This window comes from Nerophis ophidion, linkage group LG28, assembly GCF_033978795.1.
Source record: "Nerophis ophidion isolate RoL-2023_Sa linkage group LG28, RoL_Noph_v1.0, whole genome shotgun sequence".
NCBI lineage: Eukaryota > Metazoa > Chordata > Actinopteri > Syngnathiformes > Syngnathidae > Nerophis > Nerophis ophidion.
In genome coordinates, this window is record NC_084638.1 from 692,152 (window position 1) to 716,271 (window position 24,120).

General features: G+C 37.7%; 2 protein-coding genes across 7 annotated transcripts in view; one reads left to right on the forward strand and one right to left on the reverse strand.

Moving 5' to 3' along the window:
• si:ch211-227n13.3 (uncharacterized) overlaps positions 1 to 21,095 on the reverse strand; it is a 33,662-nt gene extending 12,567 nt beyond the window's left edge. Inside the window, exons 1-5 of one of the 5 annotated variants that reach the window (XM_061890127.1) lie at positions 20,834 to 21,095; positions 14,629 to 14,689; positions 14,263 to 14,502; positions 677 to 745; positions 262 to 611 (exon numbers count right to left, since the gene is read on the reverse strand). In XM_061890127.1, coding sequence (XP_061746111.1) covers positions 262 to 611; positions 677 to 745; positions 14,263 to 14,288 — 445 coding nt within the window. In that variant the 5' untranslated portion in view covers positions 14,289 to 14,502; positions 14,629 to 14,689; positions 20,834 to 21,095. Of the gene's footprint in view, positions 1 to 261; positions 612 to 676; positions 746 to 3,166; positions 3,342 to 14,262; positions 14,690 to 20,610; positions 20,789 to 20,833 lie in introns of those variants that run through there. The other 4 variants (XM_061890125.1, XM_061890126.1, XM_061890128.1 and 1 more) reach the window with 4 other exon arrangements.
• The window catches only part of LOC133544891 (UDP-glucuronosyltransferase 1A1-like), a 118,167-nt gene that overhangs the window by 18,492 nt on the left and 75,555 nt on the right, over positions 1 to 24,120 (forward strand). The window contains exons 4-8 of one of the 2 annotated variants that reach the window (XM_061890122.1): positions 3,680 to 3,783; positions 13,982 to 14,616; positions 18,184 to 18,247; positions 18,319 to 18,467; positions 20,852 to 20,979. In XM_061890122.1, coding sequence (XP_061746106.1) covers positions 14,149 to 14,616; positions 18,184 to 18,247; positions 18,319 to 18,467; positions 20,852 to 20,979 — 809 coding nt within the window. In that variant the 5' untranslated portion in view covers positions 3,680 to 3,783; positions 13,982 to 14,148. The remainder of the gene's footprint in view (positions 1 to 3,679; positions 3,784 to 13,981; positions 14,617 to 18,183; positions 18,248 to 18,318; positions 18,468 to 20,851; positions 20,980 to 24,120) is intronic. The other variant, XM_061890121.1, reaches the window with a different exon arrangement.

Genomic DNA, 24,120 nt, shown 5'->3' on the forward strand with positions numbered 1-24,120 from the left:
TTTCCTGCACCATCAAGGTATATATTGACGCTTACATAGGTCTGCTGATAATGTTCCCCTTTAATACGTGCTCTGGGAAATCACAACTAAGTCAGTTGACCAAAACTGTATTTATTGAACATTCATGGCATTTCCAAAACAGAAAGTACAAGATTGTTTACCGAAAATGAACCGAACCGTGACCTCTAAACCGAAGTACGTACCGAACCGACATTTTTGTGTACCGTTACACCCTTATTATCAAAACACAAATACACTTACCGTTGTCCAACAGTTTATCTTTCATGGGTTTCTTCAACCTCTTGACCCTCTGGTAGAGCTTTCGACAGGCGGAGCACAGGCCGGCTGACGTCGGCTTCTTGGGAGCGGCGACACGGCTGGAACATCCTTGCTCGGCCGAGTCTAAACCGCCGTATTTCCTTTCGATCATGTCGATGATGTCTTCTTGGCTGCGGACATCGGCATCCTTCTTCTGCCGTTTCTTACGCCGGATGACGAACTCCTCATGTGAGCTGCCGCTTCTGTCCGGCATCTTAATCAACGGGTTCTCCACCCTGGAAGAGTTCCTAGTTTTCATGACGCTTTTCCACTCCAGGCAGTAGACAACCGAGCTGTAAGCAAGATAGAGCGGCGTCATCACCACGCAGATACATTTGACTTGTATTCACCGTCTTACCTGTTACCCTTCACTAGGAATGATTGGGTGTAGGATTCAAAGTGTTTTGATTCATATTCCGTGTAACTTCTGTTGAAAGACAAAAAACTACACATTAAACCAGGGCTATCAAACCTACGGTCCGCGGGAAAAAAAGTTTTTTCAACCTTTTTTGAGCCAAAGCACATTTTTTGTGTTGAAAAAATCCAGAGGCACACCACCAGCAGAAATCATAAAAAAAAATAAAAATACGAAACTCGGTTGACAGAAAAGAGTTGTTGTCGCAATTGTTGGATATGACTTTGAAGCAGGGGTCTCAGACATGCGGCCCGCACCTTAATATGAAAGTTTAATGTTAGTGCGGCCCGCAGGTTTTATATGAAAGGCGCTTGACAGCGTTGTGTGCGGAGCTGAAGGAATCCACCAATCACGGTGTGGTATGTGGCTCTCGAGGGCCGAACATTGACGTCACTTGCGTGATGCAAGCAGAGAAACAGTTTGCCGCTTTTCGCCCACCTGCTCGCTCTCTCAACATCGCTCTCTCTCTTTCTCTCTCGCCCTGGTAAACAGTCCGGGCCGGTAGCTTCCGTAGCACTCCGCCGAAGGACCGAGCGACAATACAAAACTGTGGTGCACTGGATCCCGGCGTCGATACTCCGACAGAGAGTCGCTGGGCGATTTGGACGTGTAACACGTTAGTCGTGATGTTTTAGCCTGTTCGGGGATAATCGTGCTACCGTAACTGTAAATTCCAACCCCTCCCGTTGGCTCTAGACCATGGGTGTCAAACTCTGGCCCAGAGCATAATACTACCACCACCATGCTTGACGATAGGTTTGGTGTTCCCGGGATTAAAGGCCTCACCTTTTCTCCTCCAAACATATTGCTGGCCAAACAGCTCAATTTTTTTGTTTCACATAGACCTTCTGGAAGAAAGTTCTGTGGTGAGATGAAAGAAAAATGTACCTGTTTGTAGAAATGATGTCCTTCACAAGTGAATGTCGAATTTTTGACCACGACTGTATAGATTTTTCTCCATATGGCCCCCGATCTTGAATGATTTAACAAAGCCAAGAGTACCAAAAAAAAAAGGTCAAATATATTGTTTTACTTTTCCTGACAAACATTTTTTGATGGTGTGACGCATTTATGAGCCCACGTATTAAACTAAATGTAATTAAAGCTGCAAGCAGCGATGGGCGGGACCGACTTTTGCTGGTGTTTCCTGCCTTTACCCATTCAACATATCTTTACCTGCACATTACCTACCTTCCCTGCGTCCTGGGGTCACACTGGTGCTTCTTTCTGTCACCCATAATGTTAAAAAAAAATGTGACAGGTTTTTACAAAACTTTGTTTTGAAGGTGTGATAGGCAACTTCCTGTTGATTTTTGCTGAAAGAAGTCAGTTTATGAAATCTAGTTCTAAGTCAGACCTACATAGAGGTTTTTGTTTCATGTCTCTCCGACATTCCTAATTGAAGTTACAAGCAGTTTTGTCAGTTTTTTCCTAGGAGGCGCTAGAGCGCAATTTAGAGTTTTGGGGTTTGTTTTTTTTATTAGATGGCAATATTCGCCAGTGCTTTGTGTAAAATTTGGTGAGTTTTGAAGCATTTTAAGGGGGTCAAATTACAGCTCGAATATGCGGCGGAATTATAATAATAAAGAATTAAAGCTGCAAGTAGTGATGGACGGGACCGTCTTTGGCTGCTGCCCCCGCGACCCGTTAAGCGTTTAGGAAAATTTTGTTTTGAAGGAGTTTTTGCAAACTTTCTGTTGATTTTTGCTGAAGGATGTCAATTATTAAAATGTAGGTCTAAGTGAGACCTACATAGAGGTTTTTCTTTCATGTGTCTCTCCGACATTCCTACCGGAAGTTACAAGCAGTTTTGTCTGTGTTTTCTTCCTAGGAGCAGTTTTGTCTGTTTTATTCCTAGGGGGCGCTACAGCGCAATTTAGAGTTTTGGGTTGTTGTTTTGTTTATTAGATCGCAATTTTCGCCAGTCCTGATGTGTGTTTCCAGTTTGGTGAGTTTTGTAGCATTTTAAGGGGGTCAAATTACAGCTCAAAGAGGGAGAAAATTACATTTTTTAGGAACATTTTGCTTTGAAGGGGTTTTTGCCAACTTCCTGTTGATTTTTGCTGAAGGAAGTTAGTTTATGAAATTTAGGTCTAAGTCAAACCTACATAGAGGTTTTTGTCACATGTCTCTACGACATTTTTAACGGAAGTTACAAGCAATTTTGTCTGTGTTTTCTTCCTAGGGGGCGCTAGAGCGCAATTTTGAGTTTTGGGGGTTGTTGTTTTTTAATTTTGTAAAATTTGGTGAGTTTTGAAGCATGTTAAGGGGGTCAAATTACAGCTAGAAGAGGCGGTGGAATAATAATAATACAAGTTTAAAAATACAATAGGGTCCTCTGTCCCAAAGGGACATTCGGTCCCTAAATATATACAGTGTTTATAATACTAGGGTATCTCCAAATAGATAAAAAGTAGCTTAATTCCAACGTACCTGTTCTCAGCAGGGTCGCAGCTTGAAGAAGGTTCCATGCCCTGACTCAAAGTGGAACTTTAATGTCGGAACTCTTTTTGACATCATGGCACGCCAACTTAAAGCGGAATTATTTTGTTTTCCTTCATTTCCGCGTTCCGTCTTCTTCGTCTGTTTGCCGCCAAAACACTGTGTCGCGCCCCTTGCGGATCGGGAGAAAAGTGCACCGATTCTTTGAATTATTTCCCCGTTCTCCCGTGAAACTCCCCAGATTAAATGCAATACTTTCAACAGTAGCATTCAAACAGTAATTCCTAAAAAAATATCACATATAATTATTTTATTAAATGTTGTGGCGTGAGTGTGTTGTTACGACAGTGAAGTGTGGTGCCGTAAATGAGTTTTCCCGCGGCTGTTTGGAAGTGTCGTAAATGTAAACGCAAGTCGTTTGAGAAGACGTTTGAGTGCTTGGATTTAACTTTAGTTGCACTTTTGTCTCACTCGGTATGTCAATCACATAATGTTTCTTATCAGGAACAAGTTGCTGTTTTTATTGGAGAGGACTATCGTCTCGCCGCGAGGACTTTGACCTCGGTGATTAAGCCAAGTGGGCCCGTCGCGAACGAGTCGACTCTTTGGTACGGTGAGAACCGATTCGCGGTGGCGAGCCGTTCTATTGGGAGATGTCTGACATTTGTATTCAATTTTTACTTATACAGTCGTGGTCAAAAGTTGACATACACTTGTAAAAGACACAATGTCATGGCTGTCTTGAGGTTCCAATAAGTTCTACAAGTGGGCCCGTCGCGAACGAATCGACTCTTTTGAGAACCGATTCCCGGTGACGAGCCGTTCGTTTTGGAGACGCCTGCTATTTGTATTCAAGTTGTATTTATACAGTCGTGGTCAAAAGTTGACATACACTTGTAAAGATCATAATGTCATGGCTGTCTTGAGTTTCCAATAATTTCTACAAGCAGGCCCGTCATGACCGAATCGACTCTTTTGTACGGTGAGTCGTTCGATTGGGAGACATCTGCCATTTGTGTTCTAGTTGTATTTATACAGTCGTGGTCAAAAGTTTACATGCACTTGTAAAGAACATAATGTCATGACTGTCTTGAGTTTCCAATAAGTTATACAAGCGGGCCAATTGCGAACAAATTGACTCTTTTGAGAACCGATTCGCAGTGGCGAGCCGTTCGATTGGGAGACGTCTGCCATTTGTATTCTAGTTGTATTGGTCGGGAAACGACCAAAATTCAACGGTCAACGTCAGAACCCGACATTGATCAAACGTCAAAAAGTATGTTGTTTCAACGTTGTATTTGTGTTGTAGAATATTGTTCGGGAAACGACCAAAATTCAACGGTCAAATCAACGTCAGAACCCGACATTGATTAAACGTCGTCCAGAAGCATGTTGTTTCAACGTTGTATTTGTGTTGTTGAATACTGGTTAGGAAACGACCAAAATTCAACGGTCAAATCAACGTCAGAACCCAACATTGATTAAACGTCGTCAAAAAGCATGTTGTTTCAACGTTGTATTTGTGTTGTTGAATACTGGTTAGGAAACGACCAAAATTCAACGGTCAAATCAACGTCAGAACCCGACATTGATTAAACGTCGTCAAAAAGCATGTTGTTTCAACGTTGTATTTGTGTTGTAGAATATTGGCCGGGAAACGACCAAAATTCAACGGTCACAACCCGACATTGATTAAACGTTGTCAAAAAGCATGTTGTTTCAACATTATATTTGTGTTGTTGAATATTGGTCGGGAAATGATCTAAATTTAACAGTAAATCTAAATCAGAACCCGACATTGATTAAACGTCGTCAAAAAACAAGTTGTTTCAACGTTGTATTTGTGTTGTAGAATATTGGTCAGGAAACGACCAAAATTCAACCGTCAAATCAGCATTACAACCCGACATTTATAAAACGTTGTCAAAAAGTATGTTGTTCCAACGTTGTATTTGTGTTGTAGAATATTGTTCGGGAAATGACCAAAATTCAACGGTCAAATCAAAGTCAGAACCCGACATTGATTAAACGTCGTCAAAAAGTATGTTGTTTCAACGCTGTTTTTGTGTTGTAGAATATTGGTCGGGAAACGACCAAAATTCAACCGTCAAATCAACGTCACAACCCGACATTGATTAAAAGTCGTCAAAAAGTATGTTGTTTCAACGTTGTATTTTTGTTGTAGAATACTGGTCGGAAAGCGACCAAAATTTATCGGTCAAATCAAAGTCAGAACCCGACATTGAATAAACGTCGTCACAAAACAAGTTGTTTCAACGTTGTATTTGTGTTGTAGAATACTGGTTTGGAAACGACCAAAATTCAACGGTCAAATCAACGTCAGAACCCAACGTTGATTAAACGTTGTCTAAAAGCACGTTGTATTTGTCCATCCATCCATTTTCAACCGCTTGTCCCTTTCGGGGGTCGCGGGGAATGGGCACGTTGTGTTTGTCTTCTACAATTTTGGTTGGAAAGTGACCAAAATTCAACGGTCAAATCAACGTCAGAACCCGACATTGATTAAACGTCGTCAAAAAGCATGTTGTTTCAACGTTGTATTTGTGTTGTAGAATATTGGCCGGGAAACGACCAAAATTCAACGGTCACAACCCGACATTGATTAAACGTTGTCAAAAAGCATGTTGTTTCAACATTATATTTGTGTTGTTGAATATTGGTCGGGAAATGATCTAAATTTAACAGTAAATCTAAATCAGAACCCGACATTGATTAAACGTCGTCAAAAAACAAGTTGTTTCAACGTTGTATTTGTGTTGTTGAATATTGGTCAGGAAACGACCAAAATTCAACCGTCAAATCAGCATTACAACCCGACATTTATAAAACGTTGTCAAAAAGTATGTTGTTCCAACGTTGTATTTGTGTTGTAGAATATTGTTCGGGAAATGACCAAAATTCAACGGTCAAATCAAAGTCAGAACCCGACATTGATTAAACGTCGTCAAAAAGTATGTTGTTTCAACGCTGTTTTTGTGTTGTAGAATATTGGTCGGGAAACGACCAAAATTCAACCGTCAAATCAACGTCACAACCCGACATTGATTAAAAGTCGTCAAAAAGTATGTTGTTTCAACGTTGTATTTTTGTTGTAGAATACTGGTCGGAAAGCGACCAAAATTTATCGGTCAAATCAAAGTCAGAACCCGACATTGAATAAACGTCGTCACAAAACAAGTTGTTTCAACGTTGTATTTGTGTTGTAGAATACTGGTTTGGAAACGACCAAAATTCAACGGTCAAATCAACGTCAGAACCCAACGTTGATTAAACGTTGTCTAAAAGCACGTTGTATTTGTCCATCCATCCATTTTCAACCGCTTGTCCCTTTCGGGGGTCGCGGGGAATGGGCACGTTGTGTTTGTCTTCTACAATTTTGGTTGGAAAGTGACCAAAATTCAACGGTCAAATCAAAGTCAGTACCCGACATTGATTAAACGTCGTGAAAAAGCTCGTGGTCTCAACGTCCGGCGCTAATTCAACAAGTTCTCAACGTTGTTTCAATGTCTTCTGGCTGCTGGGACCGTCGAGGGCAAAACCAACAATCAAGACGCAAACAGAACCGTCTTACTCGGTCATTCCTGTCGCCGTATTTTGATTATTATATCAGTACAATATTTATTTCACTTTTATGTGCAACTCGTTTTATTTAGATTCATTACTTAAAGGCCTACTGAAATATGATGTTCTTATTTAAACGGGGATAGCAGCTCCATTCTATGTGTCATACTTGATCATTTCGCCATATTGCCATATTTTTGCTGAAAGGATTTAGTAGAGAACATCCACGATAAAGTTTGCAACTTTTGGTGCTGATAAAAAAGCCGGAAGTAGCAGACGATTTGCGCGTGATGTCACGGGTTGTGGAGATCCTCACATTCTTTGCAATCATATGCCACCAGCAGCAGGAGCGATTCGGACCAAAAAAGTGATGATTTCCCCATTAATTTGAGCGAGGATGAAATATTCGTGGATGAGGAAAGTTAGAGTGAAGCACTAAAAAAGAAAGAAAAGGCGACGGCAGTGGGAGCAATTCAGATGTTATTAGACACATTTACTAGGATAATTCTGGAAAATCAGCACCTCCAAGTCCGAGTCCATGGTTCTCGCCCGGAAAAGGGTGGAGCTGCCACCTCCGGGTTGGGGAGGAGACCCTGCCCCAAGTGGAGGAGTTCAAGTACCTAGGAGTCTTGTTCACGAGTGAGGGAAGAGTGGATCGTGAGATCGACAGGCGGATCGTTGCGGTGTCTTCAGTAATGCGGACGTTGTACCGATCCGTTGTGGTGAAGAAGGAGCTGAGCCGGAAGGCAAAGCTCTCAATTTACTGGTCGATATACGTTCCCATCCTCACCTATGGTCATGAGCTTTGGGTCATGACCGAAAGGATAAGATCACGGGTACAAGCGGCCCAAATGAGTTTCCAGGTCTCTCCCTTAGAGATAGGGTGAGAAGCTCTGCCATCCGGGAGGAACTCAAAGTAAAGCCGCTGCTCCTTCACATCGAGAGGAGCCAGATGAGGTGGTTCGGGCATCTGGTCAGGATGCCACCCGAACGCCTCCCTAGGGAGGTGTTTAGGGCACGTCCGACCGGTAGGAGGCCACGGGGAAGACCCAGGACACGTTGGGAAGACTATGTCTCCCGGCTGGCCTGGGAACGCCTTGGGATCCTCCGGGAAGAGCTAGACGAAGTGGCTGGGGAGAGGGAAGTCTGGGCTTCCCTGCTTAGGCTGTTGCCCCCGTGACCCGACCTCGGATAAGCGGAAGAAGATGGATGGATGGAATTCTGGAAAATCCCTTATCCGATAATTGTGTTAAGTGTTTTAGTGAGATTATAAAGTCATACCTGAAAGTCGGAGGGCTGCGGAGAACGCCAGTGTCTCTGAGAGAAGCCGAGGAGCCAAGATCACAGCTGCCTTTTTGACAGCTGCAGGAGGAGGTCGCATAATCCGCTCAAGTCTCCGGTAAGAGCCGACTCAATATCACAATTTTCCCATCCAAAAACTTGCTGGTTGAAATGTGTTAGAGAAACATGTTCGCTAAAGCTTCACAACAAACAAAGAAACGCCGGTTGTGTATGGGTTGCTAAAGGCAGCCGCAATCCACCAACATCATTCTTCTTTGACGTCTCCATTATTAATTGAACAAATTGCAAAAGATTCAGCAACACTGAAGTCCAAAATACTGTGTAATTATGCGATGAAAAGAGACGACTTTTAGCCGTAAGTGGTGCTGGGCTAAAACCAACAACGTCACAAACACGCGTCATCATTCCGCGACGTTTTCAACAGGAAACTCAGCGGGAAATTTAAAATTGTAATTTAGTAAACTAAAGCGGCCATATTGGCATGTGTTGCAATGTTAATATTTCATCATTGATATATAAACTATCAGACTGTGTGGTGGCTAGTAGTGGGCTTCAGTAGGTCTTTAAAGGGGAACATTATCAGCAGACCTATGTAAGCGTCAATATATACCTTGATTTTGCAGAAAAAAGACCTTATATTTTTTCAACCCATTTCCGAACTCTAAATGGGTGAATTTTGGCGAATTAAACGCCTTTCTATTATTTGCTCTCGGAGCGATGACGTCAAAACGTGATGTCACCTTGGTAGTCAACGCCATTTTCTCAAATACGTTACACACAAGTGAAGTGAATTATATTTATATAGCGCTTTTCTCTAGTGACTCAAAGCACTTTACATAGTGACACCCAATATCTAAGTTACATTTAAACCAGTGTGGGTGGCACTGGGAGCAGGTGGGTAAAGTGTCTTGCCCAAGGACACAACGGCAGTGACTACGATGGCGGAAGCGGGAATCGAACCTGCAACCCTCAGGTTGCTGGCACGGCCACTCTACCAACCAAGCTATACCGTCAAATCAGCTCTGTTATTTTCCGTTTTTTCGACTGTTTTCCGGTACCTTGGAGACATCATGCCTCGTCAGGGACGGATTCAAGTTGATTTACGTAAAATGTGCATCGATTAGCACGGCATGCTAATCGACGCTAACATGCCACTTGGGCTAGCTGTATATACACATTGCATCGTTATGCCTCATTTGTAGCTATATTTGCATCCAGCCTTTCCCTCCACCCACATTTAATGCCAAACAAACACTTACCAATCGACGGATTTAAGTTGCTCCGGTGTCAAGAGATGCGAAAGTCCCTCGTTTGGTTTTTACCGGCGATGCTACGACAGACGTGGCACAGAGATGTACGGATACCCTGCGACACTCAAAGCAGATGCATTTCCAACGATAAAGTAAACGAAATCACAAAGGTGAGTTTTGTTGATGTTATTGACTTATGTGCTAATCAGACATATTTGGTCACGGCCAGCTAATCGATGCTAACATGCTATTTACGCTAGCTGTATGTACATTTGTAACTATATTTGCATCCAGCCTTTCCCTCCACCCACATTTAATGCCAAACAAACGCTTACCAATCGACGGATTGAGGTTGCTCCAGTGTCAAGAGATGCGAAAGTCCCTCGTTTGGTTTTTACCGGCGATGCTACGACAGACATGGCACAGAGATGTATGGATAACCTGCAGATGCATTTCCAACGATAAAGTCATCGAAGTCACAAAGGTGAGTTTTGTTGATGTTATTGACTTATGTGCTAATCAGACATATTTGGTCGCGGCCAGCTAATCGATGCTAGCATGCTCTTTAGGCTAGCTGTATGTACATTTGTAGCTATATTTGCATCCAGCCTTACCCTCCACCCACATTTAATGCCAAACAAACACTTACCAATCGACAGATTTAAAGGGGAACATTATCACAATTTCAAAAGGGTTAAAAACAATAAAAATTAGTTCCCAGTGGCTTGTTGTATTTTTTTATGTTTTTTTCAAAATTTTACCGGTCTCGGAATATCCCTAAATAAAGCTTTAAAGTGCCTTATTTTCGCTATCTTCGAAACTACTATCCATTTCCCTGTGACGTCATACAGTGCTGCCAATGTAAACAAACAATGGGAATACCACAGCAAGATATAGAGACATTAGCTCGGATTCAGACTCAGATTTCAGCGATTTAAGCGATTCAACAGATTACGCATGTATTGAAACAGATGGTTGGAGTATGAAAGTATTGAAGAAGAAACTGAAGCTATTGAGTGAATAGCTATTGACGCTATTCATAGCCATAGCATGGCCGAATAGCTGCGTTAGCATCGCCGGTAAAATGTGTGGACCAAACGATTAGGACTTTCGCATCTCGTGACACTTTAGCAACTTACATCCGTCGATTGGTAAGTGTTTGTTTCGCATTAAATGTGGGTGGAAGGAAATGTAATATAGTTGCAAATGCATCTGCAGGTTATCCATACATCTCTGTGCCATGTCTGCTTTAGCACCGCCGGTAAATAGCATGTTAGCATCGATTAGCTGGCAGTCAACATCAACAAAACTCACCTTTGTGATTTTGTTGACTATCATTGCAAATTTATTTGCAGGTTATCCATACATCTCTGTGCCATGTCTGCTTTAGCACCGCCGGTAATTAACATGTTACCATCGATTAGCGTAGCCTGTTAGCATCGATTAGCTGGCAGTCAACATCAACAAAACTCACCTTTGTGATTTTGTTGACTATCGTTGCAAATGCATTTGCAGGTTATCCATACATCTCTGTGCCATGTCTGCTTTAGCACCGCCGGTAAATAGTATGTTAGCATCGATTAGCTGGCAGTCAACATCAACAAAACTCACCTTTGTGATTTTGTTGACTATCATTGCAAATTTATTTGCAGGTTATCCATACATCTCTGTGCCATGTCTGCTTTAGCACCGCCGGTAATTAGCATGTTACCATCGATTAGCGTAGCCTGTTAGCATCGATTAGCTGGCAGTCAACATCAACAAAACTCACCTTTGTGATTTTGTTGACTATCGTTGCAAATGCATCTGCAGGTTATCCATACATCTCTGTGCCATGTCTGCTTTAGCACTGCCGGTAAATAGCATGTTAGCATCGATTAGCGTAGCATGTTAGCATCGATTAGCTGGCAGTCACGCCGCGACCAAATATATCTGATATGCACATAAGTCAACATCAACAAACTCTGGCGGCAGACACTTTGGCATCTTGGGGCCAGTGGTGCAACTTGAATCCCTCCCTGTTAGTGTTGTTACACCCTCCGACAACACACCCACCAGGCATGATGTCTCCAAGGTTCCAAAAAATAGTAAAAAAAACGGAAAATAACAGAGCTGAGACCCAATGTTTACAATGTGTCGAAAATGAAAATGGCGGCTGTGTTACCTGGGCGACATCACGTTCTGACGTCATCGCCTCCAGCGCGATGAACAGAAAGGCGTTTAATTCGCCAACATTCACCCATTTAGAGTTTGGAAATCGGTTAAAAAAAATATATGGTCTTTTTTCTGCACCATCAAGGTATATATTGACGCTTACATAGGTCTGCTGATAATGTTCCCCTTTAAGTTGCTCCAGTGGTCAAAAGATGCAATCGTTGGTTAGAAGGCGATCGCCCAATAGCTTCAGTTTCGTTTTCGCTATCTGCCTCCACACTCCAACCATCCGTTTCAATACATGCGTAATCTGTTGAACGCGAGCTAATGTCGCTATATCTTGCTGTTCTATCCTGCTGTTCTATCCGCCACTTTTGTTTGTATTGGCGTCACCATGTGACGTCACAGGAAAATGGACGGATGGATTTACAGATAGCGAAAATCAGGCACTTTAAAGCCTTTTTTCAGGATATTCTATGATGGGTAAAATTTAGAAAAATACTTTGGTTTTAACTAGGGATGCACCGAAATGAAAATTTGTCGCCGAAGCCGAAGCCGGATAACATTTAAACGCTTGGCCGAATACCGAATAATGAATGCAGTTTTTCACAATTTTTTTTAATATTGCATAAATAGCCTAGAATAAATATTTAGACATGTTTTTCAAATGAAGTATTTTTTTTATTGAATGTTGACATTTTTAAATATTCCAGTAGCCGTGGCTTTTGAAAAAAAGCACAAAGTTTTTCATTTATATTAGGCCTTCAAACAAAACATGCATTCCAAAAAAAAATAAAGTGCATTAAAGTGGATAAACCCACAACAAATGAATTATTGTCCTTGTGGCAAAAGTCTGCTTAGCCACAGTAGATATGCTAATAATGTAAACAGAGGCCCCACTAAATCTCAATAAGTGTGTGCTTGTAACCTCATACACTTATACAGGTACACAACATTGTAACCTCATACACTTATACAGGTAGCCTACACAACAGGCTAATAATGTAAACCAGGGGTGCCCATTACGTCGATCGCGAGCTACCAGTCGACCGCGGGGGGTGTGTCAGTCGATCTCCAGCCAGGCTTTTAAAAAAAATAGACCTAAAAATGAGTGATCATCAATCTTCACCAAGACGTCACTTAAATGACATTCACGGTACCGGAGGGTCTTGTGAGATGACGCTGGCTGCTGCAAGATCATTATTATGAAAATATGACCGAGAGGAAGGCGAGAAACACTTTTTATTTCAACAGACTCTCGCGCCGTACCTTCCGTCAAAACTCTAAAGGCCGACTGCACATTTCCTATCTTCACAATAAAAGCCCTGCTTCATGCTGCCTGCGCTAACTAAATACAGAGTCTCGGAAAACTGGCGTGCACAAGCGATCCCTCAGAAAGCTGGCGTGCACATCACTTGTGCACGCCAGCTTTCTAAGACTCTTATTTTGTTAGCGCAGGCAGCATGAAGCAGGGCTTTTATTGTGAAGATAGGAAATGTGCAGTCGGCCTTTAGAGTTTTGACGGAAGGGACGGCGCGAAAGTCTGTTGAAAAAAAAAGTGTTTCTCGCCTTCCTCTCTGTCATTTTTTCATAATAATGAAGTGGCAGCAGCCAGCGTCATCTCACAAGACCCTCGGGTGCCGTGAATGTCAATCAAGCAAGCTACGGAATTTGCCGCCAATGTTTTTCTTGTAAAGTGTATGGAAGCTGGATGAATTAGATGCCAAAAACCAACCACTTTCATGTGGTATTGTACAGAAAGGACCACTTTTTTTCTCCTCCATTTGAAAATGTGGGCGTTATCATCATTACTGTCTGATTCCAATCAATGCAAGTCATCAGAATCAGGTAATACACCAACTTATATTCTTGTCTTCGTAAAAGAAAGACATCTATATGTGTTACACATGCTTGTATTATCATTAAACACATTTAACTTGTTTACAAAAAGGTCTCTTTCATAAATAAATAAATATAAATGATATATATAAATGAGGTAGATCCCCTCCAGTTGGTCAATTGAAAAGTAGCCTGCCTGCAGAAAAAGTGTGGGCACCCCTGATGTAAACAGAGAACCCACTAAATCTCAATAAGTGTGTGCTTGTAACCTCATACACTTATACAGGTACACAACATTGTAACCTCATACACTTATACAGGTACACAACATTGTAACCTCATACACTTATACAGGTACACAACATTGTAACCTCATACACTTATACAGGTACACAACATTGTAACCTCATACACTTATACAGGTACACAACATTGTAACCTCATACACTTATACAGGTACACAACATATCCCAACGTCACTGCACGTTGGTTGATTGCGTCACCGTGTCAAAAACTTGCGTCACACGCCACTATTTGGCCTTGTTTTTAACTCATTCCACCGAAGGCCGAATGTGGCTTTTTTTGACATATTCGGCCGAATATATTCGGTGACCGATTAATCGGTGCATCCCTAGTTTTAACCCTTTCTGAAATTGTGATAATGTTCCCCTTTATGCAGGTACTTGGAGAGCCAAGGGTGTCCCGAGGTGAACCACTGACGTAGCAGCGCACTAAAAGCTGGGAAAATCACTGCCTTTATGGGCGTGTTGGAAGCACTTTCCCCTCCCCCTCCCCCCGCCCACACACACATAGTTGTGTGAGCTGCCTGCACAGGAGAGGACAACAATGTGGACCTTGGTAGGAACGTGCGTGCTCCTGCTGCTAAACTTGACCGGCGCTGCGGACCAGACCAGTGGATCCAGCCGGAACAACCGCCCCGGTCACGCTGCTTCGTCATACCTGGGGAAACTTCTGGTGGTGCCCATGGACGGGAGTCACTGGATCGCCATCAAGGCCGTCGCACAGGAAATGGGTCGGCGCGGACACCAGGTCACGGTGGTGATCCCGGAGATCAGCATGCAGATGGGCCCGGGGGAGCACTACCACACTCTGACCTACCCGGTGCCGTACGACAAGACCCATGTTGAGTCTATGCTGTCCGCCAACAAAGACATGCTGCTCAAGTCCACGCAGCCTTTCCTGGAGAGAATGCAGAAAAAGTTTGCACAGATTTCACGGATTATGGAAATGATCCACAACGTGGCAGAGAGTCTTCTGTTCAACGACAGCCTGATCGCACATCTGGGTCAGCAGGTGAAGCCTCACACTTGCATTGTTTGTCTTGGAGCGATGTTGTTGTGTTGCACTCACACGGACTGGCGAAACTCTGCAAACACACAAATGTGTTTTGACGATTCTTGAGTATTTTACGCAAGTCAAAAAAACAATTCTCAAGCATGAGAACAATTTTCTATAAGTAAAAAAACGTTTCGCAAGTGGAAAAAAAAAATCTCGCAAAAAAAAACCCCATTTCGTACAGTAAAAAAAAAAAAAAAAAAATCGCAAGTAAAAGAAAACAATTTTCCGTAAGTAAAAAACTATTTACCTTAATTAAAAAAATATTTGCTAATAAACAATTTTATCCAATTAATCAAACGATTAAAATAAAATGTATTTTCTTCAAGTTAAAACATGATTTGCAAGTAAAAAAAAACGTTTTGTCTTCAAATTAAAAGAAAGATTGGCAAGTTAAAAAAAAAACTATTTTATTCAAGTAAAAAACGATTCGCAGGTAAAAAAAAACCATTTTCTTCGATCAAAAAATGATTTTCGAGTAAAAAAAAATATGTTTTTCCTCAATTAAAAAAAAATTTTTTGCCAGTAAAAAACAATTTTATTTAATTAAGAAAATTATTTCCTAGTTAAAAAAACAACAATTTTCTTCAATAAAAAAAAAAAACAGATTCGCAAGTATAAAAACATGTTCTTCAATTTAAAAAAAAATTGCGAGTAAAGAAAAAACAATTTTCTGCAAGTAAAAAAATGATTCGCAAGTTTAAAAAAAATACTGCAAGAAAAAAAAAACGCAAGTAAAAAAATTAAAAACATTTGCCAGGTTAAAAAAAAAACATTCTGAAGTAAAAGAACCGATTCACAAGTTTATAAAAACAATTTAGTTCAATCCAAAAATTTGCGAGTAAAAAAAAAATTTTTCCTCACTTAAAATTTGCCAGTAATAAAACAATTTTCTTTAAAAAAAATATTTGCTAGTTAAAAAAAAACAATTTTCTTAAAATAAAAAAAAACATATTTAAAAATTTAAATCTGGGTTTAAAATTTTTTTTATTTTTTATTTTTTATTATTTTAATTCAATTTAAAATAAAAATTGCAACTACAGAAAAAACTATTTTCTGCAAGTAAAAAAAATGATTCGCAAGTTTAAAAAAAATCTGCAAGAAAAAAAAACGTTTCCTTCGATTTAAAAAAAATCGCAAGTAAAAAAATACAAATATTTCTATAATTTAAAAAATATATATTTTCTGGAAGTATAAAAACAATTTTCCTTTATTGATAAATGATTTGCAAGTAAAATGTCTAACAAAAAAAGATTTGTTAGTATAAAAACAATTTTCTTCAATGAAAGAAAAGATTTGCAAGGATAACAAGAAAAACGATTGCCAAGTAAAAAAAACGATTTTCTGAAAGGAAGACAATTTGCAAGTATTAAAAACAATTTTCCTTAATCAAAAAATTTGCGAGTAAAATAAATATTTTCCTCACTTAAAATTTGCCAGTAAAAAACAATTTTCTTTAAGTAAAATTATTTGCTAGTTAAAAAAAAACAATTTTCTTAAAATTAAAAAAAAAACAGATTCGCAAGTATAAAAAGATGTTCTTCAATTTAAAAAAAAAATTGCAAGTAAAGAAAAAACTATTTTCTCCAAAAAAAAACCAAAAAAACATTTCCTTCGATTTAAAAAAAAAAATGCAAGTAAAAAATAAAAACATTTTCATAGTTAAAAAAAAACTATTTTCTGGAAGTATAAAAACTATTTTCCTTAATTGATAAATGATTTGCAAATAAAATGTCTAAGAAAAAAAACGATTTGTTAGTATGAAAATAATTTTCTTCAATGAAACAAAAGATTTGCAAGGATAACAACAATTTTATTAAATTAATAAAACGACTAGCAAATAAAAAACAATTTTCTTCAAGTCAAATAATTATTTGCAAGTAAAAAAATATAGAACAATTATTCAAATAAAAAGACAATTCCAAAGTAACAAAAATATTTTATGCAAGTTAAAAAAAAATAGAAAAGTAATAAAAACTATTTTCTTCAATCAAAAACCAATTTGCAAGTATAGAAACAATTTTCTTCAGGTAAAAAAAAGATTTGCAAGTAATAATAGTTTTTTTCTTAATTAAAAAAAATATTTCAGAGAAAAAATATTTTCTGCAAGTAAAAAAACATTTTTCTTAAACTAAGAAAATGATTTGCAAGTAAAAAATAACAATTTTCTTCAATAGTAAAAAATATCCTTAAGTATAAAACATGTTTCTTCAATTTAAAGAAAACATTTGCAAATAAAAAAACAATTTTCTGCAAGTAAATACATTATTTGGAATTTAAAAAAAATCCTGCAAGTAAAAAAAAAAAATTCCCTTCGATTAAAAAAAATTGCAAAGAAAAAAATGTAAACATTTCTATAATTAAAAAAACAAGTAAAAAAAAATTCTGTAAGTATAAAAACACTTTTTATTATTAATTGAAAAATGATTTGATGATGTAAAACATGTCTTTAAGAAAAAGAAATTATTTGTTAATATGAAAACAAATTTCTTTAATGAAATAAAAGATTCGCAAGTAAAACAACAATTTTATCCAATTAATAAAATGACTAGCAATAAAAAAAAATTCTTCAAGTCAAAAAATAATTTGCAAGTTTAAAAAACAATTCTTCAAATATAAAAACTATCACAAAGTAAAAAAAAATGTTCTGCAAGTAAAAAAAAAAAATAAAAGTAATAAAAACGGTTTCCTTCAATCAAAAAACAATTTGCAAGTATAGAAACAATTTTTTTCAAGTAAAAAAAATATTTTTCGCAAATAAAAAAAATATTTTTCGCAAATAAAAAAAATATTTGCATGTAAAGAACTATTTTCTGCAAGTAAAAAAATTGTTCAAAAGTGATAAGAAAAACATTTTCTTCCATTAAAATACGATTCACAAATAATAATTAAAAACATTTCCTCAAGTAAAAAAAATGTTTGCTATTAAAAATATCAAATCTTCAAGTAAAATATATATATATATATATATATATATATATATATATTGTTTTTGCAAGTAAAAAAACAACTTGCAAGTAAAAACGTTCTACTTTAAATCAAAAAATAATTTGCAAGTTAAAAAGTATTTTCTGCAAGTATAAAAACAATTAGTGAGTAAAAAAATATATTATCTTTAATTCTAAAAAAAAATATAATATACAAAAAATATTTTTTTAACTATAAAAATGATTCACAAGTAAAAAGAAAACATTTTTACGCGAGCAAAATAAAAAAACTATTTCTTTAATTAAAAAAAAAAACGATAAGCAAATAAAAACAATTTTCTTCCAGTTAAAAATAAAAATATTCTCTTCAAATAAAAAACATTTTTTGCATGTAAAAAAAACAATTTTTAGAAGCAAAATGACGGCCAGAAGAGAAGGAAAACAAGCTCAACCTGTAAGTTAACCTGTAAGTTTATACTTGCGAATTGTTATTTTACTTGCAGAAAATTATTAATTTATTTGAGTAAAAACATTTTTGTGTGTTTGTTGCAGTATTTTCACTCCATAGAATGATGTGTAACACCTTCTCACCCGGCAGGGCTTTGACGCCGTCCTGACAGACCCCATGTTGCCTACAGGCGTCCTAATCGCTCGCAAACTAGGTAAAAGTCGCAGCAACAGGATGGCTTTTGTTTTGGCTCTTTAAACGCTCTCACTACCATATTCTTCTTAGGTATCCCCAATATTAATATTCTGAGAGGAATTCCCTGTTTCCTGGATATGCAGTCTGCAGGATGCCCGTCGCCGCCTTCGTACGTGCCTCGCTTCTTCACTGGTTTCACAGACAAGATGGACTTCAAACAAAGAGTCCTCAACACCGTGGTGAGTGCGTCACGTCAAACTCATTTATTATGTCATGCTTTATAAGTCCCTTTGTCCAAACTTCTTCTATTAAGCGCCGCGGGGGTCATTCTCATATATTTTTATTTTCAAAACCATCAGGGTTCCCCTCAATGTTGGTGAATGTTTAAGTTCCCAGGTACCTAAAAGGGTCTTTAGTCATTCAAGTGTTAAAATTAAGTTAAATATCTATACAGTGTCGTCACTATTTCCACATTTTATGTTACAGCATAAAACAATTTTCTTCAATTGTGTCCTCAAAATTCTACACGCAATACACCATAAAGACAATGTGAAATAAATATATTTAGAGTTTTTTGCAAATTAATTAGAAATAACTGAAGGACCTTCTCCCACAATTGCTCCGTTTAAAAAATAATTGCTAGTAAAACAAAATGGAACAATTTTCTGCAAATACAAAAAAAGCATTTTTCAAGTTAAAAAACAAACAATTTTCTTCAATTAAAAAAATTAATTGAGAGTAAAAAAAAAAAAAAAATTTGCAAGTAATAAAAACAATTATCTTCAATTTAAAAAATTAATTTCAAGGAGAAAAAATAAAACAATTTTCTGCAAGTAAAAATGAAAACATTTGCAAGTAAAAAAAAACAATTTTCTTCAATTAAAAAAATTAATTGCAAGAAAAAAAAAATTCAAGTAAAAAAAAAAAATAATTTGCAAGTAAAAAAACAATTTACTTCAATTAAATAAATGAATTGTGAGTAAAAACAAAAAGTTCTGCAAGTAAAAGAAAATATTTTCTGCAAATAAAAAAGTGAATTGCAAGTAGAAAAATTGAAACCATTTTTTGCAAGTAAAAATTAAAACATTTGCAAATAAAAAATAATTTTCTTCATATAAGAAAATGAATTGCAAAAAAAATTCTGCAAGTAAAAAAAAATCGCCAGTAAAACAATTTTCTTCAATTAAAAAAATTAATTGCAAGTCGAAAAAATAAAACAATTTTCTACAAGCACGTTAAAACATTTGCACGTTAAAAAAACAATTTCCTGCAAGTAAAATATATTTTATTCCTCAATCAAAAAAATTCATTGCAAGTAAAAAAACAACAATTTTCTGCAAGTAAAAAAGAAAACTTTCTTCACTTAAATGAATTGCAAGTAAAAAAAAAAATGTTCTTCACTTAAAAAAATAATTGCAAGTAAAAAAAAAACAATTTTCTCTAAGTAAAACAAAACTATTTTTTTCAATTAAAAAAATGAATTGCAAATAATAAAAAAATTCTGCTATTAAAAAAAAACTATTTTCTTCAATTAAAAAATGAATTGCGAGTAAAAAAGACAAAAATTTTCTGCAAGTAAAAAACTATTTTCTTCAAATAAAAAAACGTATTTTAAGTAAAAAAAACAAAAACATTTGCAATTAAACTATTTTCTTCAATTAAAAATGATTTGCAAGCAAAAAAAAACAAAACAATTTGTGCAAGTAAAAAAAATATTTTCAAGTAAAAAAACACTTTTCTTCAAATAAAATAAATATTGCAAGTAAAAAAAAAAAATTTCTGCTAGTAAAAAAACAATTTTCTTCACTTAAAAATACTTGAAAGTAAAAAAGAAAAAAAAGTTATTTAAGTAAAAAAAACATTTGCAAGTAAAATTTTTTTTTTCTGCAAGTAAAAAAAACATTTGCATGTAAAAAAAAATGTTCTTCAATTAAAAAAAATAATTGCAAGTAAAAAAAATACAACCATTTTCTGCAAGTAAAAAAACGATTTGCAAGTAAAAAGAAAAAAAAGATTTGCAAGTATCTAATGTGAAAAAAAAAAGAATATATAGCGTGTGTATAGTATTCATACGGCCTAATAAATATACATAACTTAACATGTACATAAATACATATATATACATATATATACATATATATACATATATATACATATATATACATATATATACATATATATAATACATATATATACATATATATAATATGTTAAATAAAAGACCCATTTTCATCTGTGGAAGAACTAAATCAAGGAAACATCACTCAACAAAAATGAGGATTTAGCAAAGATCGGCTTTTTAAAAAATGGCATTGGATCGCGAGCAGACTCTCGTTCGCGACGGACCCATCACTGGCCCAAATGACCGCCACTAAATATTACCTGCAAACTTCTTTCAAGTAAGTCCTCCTTTTCTTTATTCGTGACAGTGCAGTCATTTCCAAGAAGCAGTATTTGAACAATTTGCGGCATTTTCCTAACGCTTCTCTTAGGTGCAATAGGGACAAGCGGTAGAAAATGCATTGTTGTTCATGACAGCAACTGTTTGCTCGTTGTTTCCAATTGTTCCTATGGACAGCCCTGACTTGTGAAATGTGTGACTCACCGCAGCCTTCACCCACAGGTGAGTGCGCTGGAGCCGCTGCTGTGCCGAGTTGTGTACTGGCACTTTGACCGCATAGCCGCTCAGTTCCTCAACAAAGACGTGGGTGTGGCCGAGGTGTTGGCAGACTCAGCCATCTGGCTGCACAGGTAAGGAAGGGCCAAGGTCAGCATTCAAGATGTTTCTTTTGCCTCTCATGCCAGCAAACTTGTTTATGTTTGAGGACAAGTTAGGACAGCTATAGCCTGAGAAACTTCTAGCTGTCCTATCTAGTCATGATCATGAACAGGTAAAGCCGGTTCACATATCAGGCGTGTGCCTTGTCTTGATCTTATGCACGAGGTCGTCTTTCATGTATTTATTTATGACATTAGTTCATGCTCAAAACTAGGTAGGACAGCTCTCGTCTGAGAAGTCTAGAGCTGTCCTGTCTAGTCATGAGCATGAACGGCTTGGTTCCCATATCAGGCGTGTGCCTTGTCTCAAACTTAAGCACAAAGTCATCTTTCGTGTAGTTATTTATGACATCAGTTCATGCTCAAGACTAGGTAGGACAGCGCTTGTCTTAGAAGCCTAGAGCTGTTCTATCTAGATATGAGCATGAATGGCTGAAGCCAGGTTCCCATATCAGGCGTGTGCCTTGTCTCGATCTTAAGCAGGAAGTCATCTTTCATGTTTTTATTTATGACATTAGTTCATGCTCAAGACTAGGTAGGACAGCGCTTGTCTTAGAAGCCTAGAGCTGTTCTATCTAGATATGAGCATGAATGGCTGAAGCCAGGTTCCCATATCAGGCGTGTGCCTTGTCTCGATCTTAAGCAGGAAGTCATCTTTCATGTTTTTATTTATGACATTAGTTCATGCTCAAGACTAGGTAGGACAGGTCTAGTCATGAGCATGAACGGCTTGGATCCCATATCTGGCGTGTACCTTTTCTCAAACTTAAGCACAAAGTCATCTGTCATGTATTTATTGATGACATTACTTCATGCTCAAGATTAGGTAGGACAGCATTTGTCTGAGAAGCTTAGAATTGTCCTATCGAGTCATGAGCATGAAAGACTAAAGCCGGTTCCCATACCAGGCTTGTGTCTTGTCTCGATCTTAAGCAGGAAGTCATTTTTTCATTTATTTATTTATGACATTAGTTCATGCTCAAGACTAGGTAGGACAACTCTCATCTGAGAAGTCTAGAGCTGTCCTATCTAGACATGAGCATGAACAGCTTGGTTCACATTTCAGGCGTGTGCCTTTTCTCAAACTTAAGCACAAAGTCATCTTTCATGTAGTTATTTATGACATCAGTTCATGCTCAAAACTAGGTAGGACAGCCCTTGTCTAAGAAGTCTAGAGCTGTCTTATCTAGTCATGAGCATGAACGGCTTGGTTCCCATATCAGGCTTCTGCCTTGTCTCGATTTTAAGCACGTGGTTGTTTTTCATGTATTTTTTTATGACATTAGTTCATGCTCAAAACTAGGTAGGACAGCTCTCATCTGAGAAGTCTAGAGCTGTCTTATCTAGTCATGAGCATAAACAGCTTGGTTCACATTTCAGGCGTGTGCCTTTTCTCAAACTTAAGCACAAAGTCATCTTTCATGTAGTTATTTATGACATCAGTTCATGCTCAAAACTAGGTAGGACAGCTCTTGTCTAAGAAGTCTAGAGCTGTCCTATCTAGTCATGAGCATGAACGGCTTGGTTCCCATATCAGGCTTCTGCCTTGTCTCGATCGTAAGCATGAAGTCATCTTTCTTGTATTTATATATGACATTAGTTCATGCTCAAGGCTAGGCAGGACAGCTCTAGTCTGAGAAGCCTAAAGCTGTCCTATCTAGTCATGAGCATGAACGATCAAAGCCTGTTCACATATCAGGCTTGTGCCTTGTCTCGATCTTAAGCACGAGGTTGTCTTTCATGTATTTATTTATGACATTAGTTCATGCTCAAGACTAGATAGGACAGCTCTTGTCTGAGAAGTCTAGAGCTCTCCTATCTAGTCATGAGCATGAACAGCTTGGATCCCATATCAGGTGTGTGCCTTGTCTCAAACTTAAGCACAAAGTCATCTTTCATGTAGTTATTCATGACATTAGTTCATCCTCAAGACTAGGTAGGACAGCACTTGTCAAAGAAGCTTAGATTTGTCCTATAGAGTCATGAGCATGAACGGCTAAAGTTGGTTCCCATGTCAGGCTTATCATGTCTTGATCGTAAGTGTGAAGTCATCTTTCTTGTATTTATATATGACATTAGTTCATGCTCAAGACTAGGTAGGACAGCTCTTGTCTGAGAAGCTTAGAATTGTCCTATCGAGTCATGACCATGAAAGACTAAAGCCGGTTCCCATACCAGGCTTATGTCTTGTCTCGATCTTAAGCAGGAAGTCATTTTTCATTTATTTATTTATGACATTAGTTCATGCTCAAAACTAGGTAGGACAACTCTCATCTGAGAAGTCTAGAGCTGTCTTATCTAGTCATGAGCATAAACAGCTTGGTTCACATTTCAGGCGTGTGCCTTTTCTCAAACTTAAGCACAAAGTCATCTTTCATGTAGTTATTTATGACATCAGTTCAGGTAGGACAGCCCTTGTCTAAGAAGTCTAGAGCTGTCCTATCTAGTCATGAGCATGAACGGCTTGGTTCCCATATCAGGCTTCTGCCTTGTCTCGATCGTAAGCATGAAGTCATCTTTCTTGTATTTATATATGACATTAGTTCATGCTCAAGGCTAGGCAGGACAGCTCTAGTCTGAGAAGTCTAGAGCTGTCCTATCTAGTCATGAGCATGAACGATCAAAGCCTGTTCACATATCAGGCGTGTGCCTTGTCTCGATCTTAAGCACGAGGTTGTCTTTCATGTATTTATTTATGACATTAGTTCATGCTCCAAACTAGGTAGGACAGCTCTTGTCTGAGAAGTCTAGAGCTGTCCTGTCTAGTCATGAGCATGAACAGCTTGGTTCACATTTCAGGTGTGTGCCTTGTCTCAAACTTAAGCACAAAGTCATCTTTCATGTAGTTATTCATGACATTAGTTCATCCTCAAGACTAGGTAGGACAGCACTTGTCAGAGAAGCTTAGATTTGTCCTATCGAGTCATGAGCATGAACGGCTAAAGTTGGTTCCCACGTCAGGCTTATCATGTCTTGATCGTAAGTGTGAAGTCATCTTTCTTGTATTTATATATGACATTATTTCATGCTCAAGACTAGATAGGACAGCTTCAGACGTCATGTGGGATAGGGCCCAGCAAAGTCCAACAGGACTACTTGAGTCCCGCTCACAGG